This window comes from Sminthopsis crassicaudata, chromosome 2, assembly GCF_048593235.1.
Source record: "Sminthopsis crassicaudata isolate SCR6 chromosome 2, ASM4859323v1, whole genome shotgun sequence".
Taxonomy (NCBI): Eukaryota; Metazoa; Chordata; class Mammalia; order Dasyuromorphia; family Dasyuridae; genus Sminthopsis; species Sminthopsis crassicaudata.
In genome coordinates, this window is record NC_133618.1 from 43,248,541 (window position 1) to 43,259,857 (window position 11,317).

Genomic DNA, 11,317 nt, shown 5'->3' on the forward strand with positions numbered 1-11,317 from the left:
CTTTCTCACTTGTTCTTGAAGTTCCTTAAAGAGCTGATATACATTGGAGGCTACAAATTTTATTTGGGCTGTGGCAATTCTTTGTACCACACCTACTGAATAGGTCGAATCAGATATTTTATTTATGTCTCCCGGATAATAAGCAAGAGCTAAAATGATTGCATACAATTCATTCTGCTGAGTGGACTGAAAAGGATTTCTGATTACTTTCTTTATAGTTAAGTCACGAGAGTATACAGCACAAATATATGCATCTGTAAAGATAGTTGGTACTCATTTTTAACCCTAATTGTTGTAAAATGTCTCTTCCCCACAGATTGATGGGGATTTTTTCAACTATAAAAGGAGTAAAAACTCCTGTTTCACCTTCAAATATCCATCTTAAAGGGGTAGTACTAACTTCAGCTGCTATTGATCCTCCTACCCCAGATGTGTAGGTGTCTGCCTTAGTCTTTGGCCAGTGACTGGGCCAGTTCGCACTTCTAATGACTGTGTGATCTGCACTTGTGTCCACCAATCCTTCTAATGGTATGCCATTTATATAAATAGTGAACATGGGTTGGTTAGTAGCATATCTACTGTCCAGTATATTCTTGGGTTTTTCTGCTTGGAGTCAGAATGTGGGTAGCTGTCACCAGATTGCTTATTAGGGGTCTGTATCAATAAACCCAATGCTATTACTTCCCCTGGTTGATAAGTCACAATTGTCTACCTGTGTTAGTGACTGGGATATTATCTACACGTTCCCCAGTTTCCCACATCAGTGTTTTGTAAGTACTCTCAGGAGGTGAAATGGTCAAGCCTACTGTCCCTGGAGGCAAGGGATCCATAGGCTGGAGAGGAACAGATTTCACCTCTCCAGGGGGTATCTCAGTTGTCCCAGCTGCATACAACTCTATCCTCCCTAATTATAGCCCCTTTCTCCCATCATGTTTCTTCCTGGCTGATTGATTGTATAATTCCTTTCTCCCATCCGATGGCTTTCTGGCTGATTGGTCATGTCTGGTTATTGAACTTGTAGGCACTCTCTGGGTGTGGCATGGGCTGCCATCATGCCCCAAGTGTTTTTTGCCTGGGGCCCTGGAGCTGGGCCCCTCATCCCATTTCCCTGAATCAGTCTACACTCTGATGCCCAATGCAGTCCTCTGTTGCATTTTGGACATGGAGTTTTGGGTCTTGTTCTCCCACCCTGTTTTCTCACTCTGTCTCTATGCCAACATTGAGCTTTCAGATGGCCTACTTTACTGCATTAAAAATATTGATGAGTCTCTCTGAAAGTCCCTTGCCAAAAGGGACCCTGTCTTCCTATGTTGGAATCTTGGGAAGTCTGCACCATAGCCTGGCTATAAAAGGTATTTGTGCCCACTGTGGCACAGTGTCTTATGATCTCCTCTAAAGGAGCATCCCTATGTAGTCCTAATATAATCCTTCTACAAACCTCATTGGCATTTTCTCTAGCAAGTTGCCTTTCCAAAGTGTCTGTTACTATATTTTCACCATTAGTCCATATGACAGCTGTCTGCAAATGTGCCACAAAATCGCAAAGGATTCATTTGTTCCTTGTACAATTTTTGTGAAGGTCTCACCTATGTCATTTTTACTGGGGAGAGAAGCCCATGCTTTGATAGCAGCAGCAGCAATTTGCTCAAATGCTGTTATGGAGTAATTAATCTGTACTGAAGCATCTGCATAAGAACCTACACTTGTTAGTAGGTCACAGGTGATTGAAGTATTAACTCCACTTTGACTATTTTGTTGGGCTTGAATCCTACAGAGCTCATTATAGTCAGGAAACCACAACAAGTTTTTTTTTTTTTTTTTTTTTAATAATTTTTTATTATATATTTTTTATAATATTATCCCTTGTATTCATTTTTCCAAATTATCCCCTCCCTCCCTCTACTCCCTCCCCCCGATGACAGGCAATCCCATACATTTTACATGTGTTACAATATAACCTAGATACAATACATGTGTGTAAATACCATTTTCTTGTTGCACAATAAGCATTAGATTCCGAAGGTACATGTAACCTGGGCAGACAGATATTAGTGCTAACAATTTACATTCACTTCCCAGTGTTTTTTCTCTGGGTGTAGCTACCTCTGTCCATCATTGATCAACTGGAAGTGAGTTGCCTCTTCTTTATGTTGAAGATTTCCACTACCATCAGAATATATCCTCATACAGTATTGTTGTTGAAGTGTACAGTGATCTTCTGGTTCTGCTCATTTCACTCAGCATCAGTTGATGTAAGTCTCTCCAGGCCTCTCTGTATTCCTCCTGCTGGTCATTTCTTACAGAACAATAATATTCCATAACCTTCATATACCATAATTTACCCAACCATTCTCCAATTGATGAACATCCATTCATCTTCCAGTTTCTAGCTACAACAAAAAGAGCTGCCACAAACATTTTGGCACATATATGTCTCTTTCCGCTCTTTAGTATTTCTTTGGGATATAAGCCCAGTAGTAGCACTGCTGGGTCAAAGGGTATGCACAGTTTGATAACTTTTTGGGCATAGTTCCAAATTACTCTCCAGAATGGCTGGATTCTTTCACAACTCCACCAGCAATGTATTAGTGTCCCAGTTTTCCCACATCCCCTCCAAAATTCATCATTATTTGTTCCTGTCATCTTAGCCAATCTGACAGGTGTGTAGTGGTATCTCAGAGTTGTCTTAATTTGCATTTCTCTGATCAGTAGAACCACAACAAGTTTTGTCCAGGTTCTAAGCACACCTTGCAATGGCTTTCCAATCACTAGGAGTTAAGACTTCATAAGCCAAATTCTGTAGTTACATCTTAACATAAGCTGATGTAGCCCCATAGAGAGTGCAAGTTTTTTCAGTTCTTTAAAGATGTCCATATCAAAAGGAGTGTATCTTCTACTCTCTTGGGCTGCAGAATTATACTGTTGAATCATGGGAAAAATTTGAAGTTTGAAATCATTATCTATTTCTTTTCTATTTTGAGCAGCTTCAAAAATTGCTTTTTGTAATCTAGTTATAGGAGTGGGTGATTGCTGGGGGGGGGAGGTGCTGATGATATCACTACCCCTCCCACTACTTCTCCTCCCTCCGTCCCTGAAGGTGGAGTTGATGTGGGCCTGTCAATAATCTGCTCTCTAGGCGGGGTTGAAGCTTCTTCAAGAGAATAAGAATCATCACACCCCAATTCCTCATTTAAATCCTCTTGCCCTTGGGCAACATCTTTATCTTTTTTTTTTCCCTCACACTTCCTCCTCTATTCATTTTAATAATTTTTCCTTCTCCTATAATTTGCTGGATTAATTTAAGTCCAATTGAACTACATTGTATATATAAAATACCTCTGTGGAAATTGAACAAAGCCCATTTTTTGTGCAAAATTATTTCAGTTGAAGTCCCACTAGCTTCCAGTTATCTATGTTTTTCCTCCTCTAAGAACCAAGGGGACATGTGTTTTAATGTGCCCGAGTTTATCAATCTGTATTCAGGTTACAAGTAAACTCTTCTCCTCAATTATCTTAATTATACTCTCTATAGCACCACTCCTGGGTGAGGCTGGAGCTGGGGTTGGAGCAGGGTCAGCTGAGGTGGAGGGAATGTCTATAGCTAACATCTGCCCCATTTCAGCTAAAAGAGATTGCTGGTTTAGCCCTTAACAAGGTAAGTTCCTTATTTGTCTATTAAAATACTCACTTAATCTCCTAGTCACTGGAGGACTTCAGTGGAGGTAGGGTGCCTGGTCCACGTTGGATGCTAAATGCTGGAACTCTGTCTTCCCAGAAATCAGCCGGAGTCAGGCTAATCACAAGTCTTTATTCTTGGTCTCTTAGGCTCACTGTCAGGGGATTAGATCTAGTAATCTCCACATCACCTTCCTCTCTCTCCACCGCCAGGAGAATGCCCCAATTTCCTCCTCCTACTCCACCCACACACGTCACTTCCCCCTCTTTGTCCCACCAATCAAGGCAGCACAGAAGAGCTGGGAAGGGTCAACCTTCAATCATGTTAATAGAGAATCGTCCAATTAGCAATTAGTCTCACATGCTTCATTATCCAAGTGCATTTGCTCAGTTCTAGCCCTTTACAGTTTATTTGTGTCACTCTATATTTACTTTGAGGTGATTTTCTGTTTTATTTGTGAAGCAAATTTGGTGAGCCTGAAACTTTTCTGACCTATTCTGCCATCTTCCCAGAAACTTATCAAGAACTGTCTTGGAAAATGGGGTGAGGGTTCAGTCCTTTGTATGAGGTCAAAGGGACTAACATGTCTAGTAGGACATGTGAGGTGATTAAAGAAGGGGAGGAAATGGAAAGGTGGAACAGTGTTCAGGCATAATTGGGCTAAGCCACAGTGAAATAGGGGTTGGAGGAATGTAGGTTAGGATTGGTTAGCTAGAAGAGGAATGTGCAAACATATGGATACCCAACAGTCTCTTACAGTCGGTCTATTTTTCTTATCTCCAACAGGCTGCCTGCTTTGCTTCCTGCACAATGTTCTGGGCAAACAAAATAAAGCTGTTAGCCCTCCTGGTGCTCCCATTTCTGGCTTTCCTTTTGTTTCAGACATTTTACCACCCCAGTTACTCACCTGGTCTAATAGGAAAGTCAAGCCATAAGCATGTATTGATCTTGTCTTCCTGGCGCTCAGGCTCCTCCTTTGTGGGCCAGCTCTTCAGCCAGCACCCAAACGTCTTTTACCTGATGGAGCCGGCCTGGCACGTGTGGACGAACCTCTCCTGTGGTAATGCTGGGCAGCTGCAGATGGCTGTGAGGGACCTAGTTCGCTCAGTCTTCCTCTGTGACATGAGTGTCTTTGATGCCTACATGGCCCAGGATTCCAGCCTCTTCCAATGGGAGACTAGCAGGGCTCTGTGTTCCCCACCTGCATGCCATTTCTTTAATAGGGAAGCCATCATCCCTTGGGCTGACTGCAAGACCCTATGTGGTAAGCAGCCCTTCAACACCATAGAAGAAGTCTGTAGATCCTACAGTCATGTGGTCATCAAGGAGGTGCGCTTCTTCAGCCTGAAGCCCCTCCACCCACTGCTGACTGACCCCTCCCTCAACCTGCACATCATTCACCTTATAAGAGACCCCAGAGCTATATTCCATTCTCGGAAAAATATAGAAGTGGAACTGATTGCTGACAGCCATGTTGTCATGGGGACGCAATGGAAAACAATAAAGAAAGAGGACCATCCCTATTACATGATGAAAACCATCTGCCAAAGCCACAAGGAGATCTATGAGGCAGCTCAGTTGTTACCAGACTCCCTCAGGGAACGCTACCTGCTGATTCGCTATGAGGACTTGGTTCAGGACCCACTGATCCAAACCGCCAAATTGTATGAATTTGCAGGGTTGCCCTTCCTGCCTCATCTCCAAAAGTGGGTGCAGATCATCACACAAGGCAAGGGCATGGGAAAACATCCCTTCCACACAGATTCCAGGAATGCCCGTAACATTTCTCAGGCCTGGCGTTGGTCTTTACCACATGACAGGGTAGTCAAATTACAGAAAATTTGTAAAGATACCATGGACCTCATGGGCTACCTTCCTGTATTATCTGAGGAAGACCAGAGAAATTTATCAATGCTTGTTCTTTCTACCCTTGAGCTCCCCTAAAACTGGACAAACAACTGATTTGAGTGATGGTCTGGCTTTGTACAATGGCTGTGGTCAGCTGAATGCTTTGGGATCTAAGTGTGTTTTTCAATGAACATGCTGTTGTATGTGACTACACGTGGCCAAAGGCTACACTACTTTCTGACAAGACCTTGGCACTGGCTGTCCCCCTGACTTGGAATGCTCCTTCTCCACCAGTATATTTAGAATACACAGGAAAGTGGACTCAAGCTTAGAAAGCATGTGTGGAGACGGGGTGATAAGGCTCCTGAATGCTAGAATTTTTTCCTTGTGTTTGTGGGGTATTCAAAAAGTTCCCCTTAGGTATTGCGTAGTTTCTTTATTAGGTTCCTTGTGAAGCCAAAAGTCTACATGCATTGTCCTTAGCTCCCAGTGTAGACACTACTATCAGTTGATGCAGGGATTAGGCTGGGCCCCAGTGAATGGCCAACATGTTCTTGCTTACCAAGGCCTTCCTGCAGCCAAAGGATTGGGGTGGGATTGGTGCAAGCCAAAACCTCTTTTCCTCTTCCTTCCTCACTTGAATTCTTCCTCAGGAACTTTATGGAATGTCAGGCTTACCCCAATTTTTCTGATAACTCTGCCTCTAAACTAGCACAATAATTCCCAGATAAGCACTGGGGCATGACCAACTTTGCCCAGCCTTCTGAATGGGGATCCTATGTGAGTCTCTCTAGTCCCCAGAAGTTTTAGTCCTTAGTCTAAAATCTATGACTGAAATCGATTGATGGGATTTCTTGTTAAAGCACCCAAGCAGAGGGTGGGCTCTTTGCCTGACCTTATATCAATACTGACTTTGATTTCTTCTCTGGCTTCTTTGTATCTCAGGGAAATTTTCTTTTCCTAGAAACATCTGGGTAACAAAATAGCAGATTATTTTACAGTATCTTTGGATAGAGAGGCCTGGGGAGGGGAAGCTGGGGAAAAAGCTAGGGGGAAAAGTCTGGTCTTGGGTTTTCCTTCACCCTGGGACCTTTACTCTGAAATGTCTCTAAAAAGTAAATGATTCTTCAAAACTCTCCAATATGTCCCTTTTCAGGCACAGTTCAGTTCTTCTTTTGTTCCTTAAAGGGTTGCAGAAGTGCCATGCTTGCTCTCACCTCCCAAGTCCAGACTCTCAGAAACTCTTAGTTCTGAAACAGCTTCTTCCTTTGATAAGAATAATAGTAACTAATTGTTATATAGTATTTACCATTTTCTAGGCACTATGCTAAGTGTTTTGCAATTATTATCTAATTTGATATTCACAGCCTGGAAGTTTGTTGGTATTATTTCTCTATTTTGCAGACCAAGGCAACTGAGGCAAACACAGCAAGTGAGTTGGAGGCTACATTTGAACTCAGGTCTTCCTGACTCCAGACTTAGCACTCTATCCACTGTAGGCCATTTAGCTGTCCAAAGAATTTAAATAAATTGCTTTGGCTGTAATATGTCTCTTTAGTTAATTCAAACAAGGATGTGGGAGCTATCCACACGCAAGTTCTGATGATCAGATTCTATCAAAAAATGTTCTTACCTACTTAAAATTTCAGAGCTAAAATGGGGAGATTTCAACTTCACCCTCACCTTGTATATGAAGCTTACAAAGAATCCCCAATTCTAAATTTTACTGATTCTGCTCAGTAGTAGATTTAGCATCCCCTTGATGTAGCTGATTACTGTTACAGTAATAACAGCTATTCATAAGCTCAGGTAAGCTCATATTTAATGGACATCTCAGTCAAGATTATGGAATATGAAATCCAGCAATGAAATAAAGATTGATATGTAGCTTGTATTTTCATATTGGACTGATTGAATTTCACCTTTACCCTCAACTCATGATGGAAAATTATAGAAACTTCTCAAGAGTATCTGAGGATAGAATCAAATGTGAACAGAAACTGATTCAGAGCTAACCAAACTGGCTATCTGTTCAGAACTCTGTATTTTAGGATGCCACAATTTTTTTTCTGGGGAAATGGATAGCTTTTTTGTAAAGAAGTGTCTGTATCTGCAATGTAATTGTTATCTGGTATATATAGTTGCCATTTGAAGTTATAACTGCTATTTGGTTTCAGGATGAAAATTACTAGATTGTTTTTTTAATAAAATTTTTCCTGAAAGTGTTGTTCTTTCATTGGCAAAAATCATCCTTGATAGGTATAGTTACAATGAACTCTTAATTCTAAACTGTTTTGATGTAAAAACCTATCACTATGTATTTGTAATATATCTCAGTAAAAATAAACAAGTTAAGTTATCAGAATGTTGGACTGATGAAATATTTTGTGTGTTATATTAATCTACCATAAAGCTTTAATAAAAAAAATAATCTAACTGAATTATACAATCATTACTACAACAAATTGCTTTCACAAATAATTCAGTGACAAGACATTTATTACTAGGAAGGAAGAAAAAAAGCATTTTTCTAGTACTTATTATGTGTTATGTACAGTCTCTTTACAAATTTTATATCATTGAATCTTCACAATCCTGAGAGGCAGGTGTTTTAATTCTCCCCACTTTACATTTGAGGAAACTAAGACAGACAGAGATTAAAATCATTTGCCCAAGGTCACTGAGCTAGTAAGTGTCTGAGGTCAGACTGGAACTTGAGTTTTCTTGAAAGAAAAGCAAAAATCTGTTCCATTCTTTCAAAGAATTCACATTCTAATGTGGGAGACAGATGTATAGATCCAGCAATCACCAAATATCATGGAGATGATCATTAAGCATATGGAAACTGATGAGATTACCAAGTGACATACTATAGGAGGGCCCAAGACAGAGCCTAGAGAGGCAGGATCACCCAAGGGGAGGAAGTATGATCTTTAAGAAGATCCAGCAAAGGGGCCTGAGGAGAGTTCATCCTGGTCAGTCAGCCAACAAGTATTTATTAAGCCTTTACTGAGCTGGGCTTTGTTAATCACTAGAAGAAAAAATAAAGACAGCCTTCACTTTCCAGGAGTTTACATTCTAAAGAGGGAAGATAAAAAGGAGCTGAAAAGGGGTAGAAGTTATCTGCAATGGGACCATGGTAAGCAAAGCCTATTTAAGGAAGATGAGTTGGGAGGGCCACTGGAAAGGTATAGGGACAAGCAGGAGTAGAAACACAAGAGAACAATGTTCCTAAAACCTAGAGAGAAGTGAGTATCCAAGAGGGGATGGTAACCAACAGATGGATGAAGAAAGAAAGACACACAGAGAAAGAGAGAGAGAGAGAGAGAGAGAGAGAGAGAGAGAGAGAGAGAGAGAGAGAGAGAGAGACACAGAGAGAGAGACACACAGAGAGAGACAGAGAGACAGAGAGACAGAGAGAGAGACAGAGAGACAGAGAGACAGAGAGAGAGAGAGGCAGAGAGAGAGAGAGACACAGAGAGAGAGAGACAGAGAGACAGAGAGACAGAGAGAGAGACAGAGAGACAGAGAGACAGAGAGAGAGAGAGGCAGAGAGAGAGAGAGACACAGAGAGAGAGAGACAGAGAGACAGAGAGACAGAGAGACAGAGAGAGAGAGAGAAACAGAGAGAGAGAGAGACAGAGAGAGAGAGACAGAGAGAGAGAGAGACAGAGAGAGAGAGAGAGAGAGAGAGAGAGAGAGAGAGAGAGAGAGAGAGACAGTCAGACAGACAGAGACAGAGACAAAGAGACAGAAACAGAGACAGAGAGACAGAGGCAGATACAGAGACAGAAGTTTTACTAAGTGCTTATATTAAGTGCTAAGGTCATAAATATAAGTGAACAAAATGATTCCTATCTACAAGGAGCTTACTACTTGAGAAAAATGCTCATAAAGGATCTCTAAAAAGCTGAGGGAGAGACTGGAGCAGGCTGGCTATTGAAGACACAGAAAAGAAGACCAGAGAAGGGGTGGAGCCCATGAATGAAGTGAGCATGGCTGGAACCCCTCTGGAAATTGTTGTTTGCATGAGAAAGTTGATGAACAGGCATGGACTCCAGGAACTAATTTTCTTTTCTGTGGGAAGAGAACTTGTGAGGAGGTAGAAATATCTAAAGAAGGTAAGTTTTAAGTGGAGTGAGGCTGTAGTATTCAAGAAGTTTGAGGAGTGAGAAAAGGCTGTTAGAGCTCGTAATTATGAGATCAAAAATAATATAAGAGGAAAAGAAACTAAAAATACCTGGCTGGCTTATTCAAAGTGAAAAGTCTGAGGGTTCTTTGCTTACAACTCTTGATGTGCCTCTTAATGTTCTTGTTTCGGGCAGCAGTACAGTAACAATGATTGACTACCACCATGTATTCATGCTATCTGGAAGCTTCTGACTCTTATTTTATTTTATTACATTTTATTTTTTCTTTTCATTTCTTTTTCACCCAAGTATTTATTTTCTTACTTTTTATCTAGGCAATGAGGAGGCTTAGATTTAGAGGTAGAATACTGGACTTAGAGTGAGGAAGAACTGAGACACTTACTAACTGTGGTACCCTGGCCAGTCACTTAACATTTGCCTCAGTTTCTTTTTCGTAAAATGGGGATAATAATAGTGCCTACCTCCAAGATAGGTGAATGACTAGAATTTTCTCCTTCATCCCTGCTTCCTAGATTCTTTAGCTTTCTTCAAGTCTTAGCTAAAGTATCAGTTTCTGCAAGAGACCTCCTGCAGCCTTCCTTAAAATGGCTAATAGCTAAGATGTATAGAGAGCTTACCCCGTGCTAGGCACTGGCCTAAGTGCTTCACAATTATTAACTCATTTGATATTTGTTCATCAGAGTGCCTGGCACATGGAAGGAACTTAACAAATGCTTGTTTTCTTTCTTCCTTCCAGATAGCAGACCTTTCTTGTGTGTACTAAAGTCAATATTCTCAACCAAATCCATATGCAGGGAGTTAGGTAGGTGCTATTATTATCCCCATTTTACAGAAGAGAAACTGAGGCAGGATTGTTGAGAGGATCAAATGAGGTAAAATATAGTAAAGGCACATAGAAGACATTCATTATGTTTGTTTCCTTTCTTCCTTCCTGATGTGTGTACAAAACTCAACATTCTTGACCAAACGCTCTTGCAAGGGTATTAGGGAGGTGCTAATCCCATTTTATAGAATTTATAATTGTGTGATCCTGGGCAAGCCACTTAATAATCTTCTTGTCTCATTTGTCCTATGAACAGGGATACAGCTGGATCAAAGTTTAATAACTTTTAGTTTTAATAAGTTGCTTTCTATAATTGTGGTTTTCTGGTTAAATCCATTTTAATTTGGCTTGACTCCAGCTTCTTATAAATCTTTTTAAGAACAATAAGGAACTCAGCTTGCTTCCCTGTTTTTTCTGGTCCAAGGGTTATGACAGGAACTGAGCGATAGCAGGAGCAGATGGTATTTGGAATGGTTCAAAAGAATGAAGGCATTTAACATGTATTGGTCAACCTGCCATCTGGGGGAGGGAGTGGGGGGGAAGGAGGGGAAAAGTTGGAACAAAAGACTTTGCAATTGTCAATGCTGGAAAATTACCTATGCATAAAATTTTTGTAAAAATTAAAAAAAAAAAAAAGAATGGAGGCTATTTATCAAATGTAAACAATTGTGCTCCCATATTTTTTAAAAAAAAGTTTTAAAATTTATTGTAAACCTAAGTAGAAAATATGAAAAGAAAAAAAAAAAAAACACTGATACAGCAGAACATAAGAGGATTCAATATAAAGCAATAAATTTCCATTTCAAGAAAACTTATATA

At 40.6% G+C, this 11,317-nt stretch overlaps 1 protein-coding gene across 1 annotated transcript; it reads left to right on the plus strand.

Annotated features, from left to right (window-relative positions):
- Window positions 1-4,410: 4,410 nt before the first annotated feature.
- On the plus strand, window positions 4,411-7,889 carry LOC141554280 (carbohydrate sulfotransferase 4-like). The gene is given in 2 exon segments (XM_074286029.1): window positions 4,411-4,434; window positions 4,436-7,889. Coding segments are annotated over 2 exon segments (1,209 nt in total). The 3' UTR covers window positions 5,621-7,889.
- The last annotated feature ends 3,428 nt before the right edge of the window (window positions 7,890-11,317 follow it).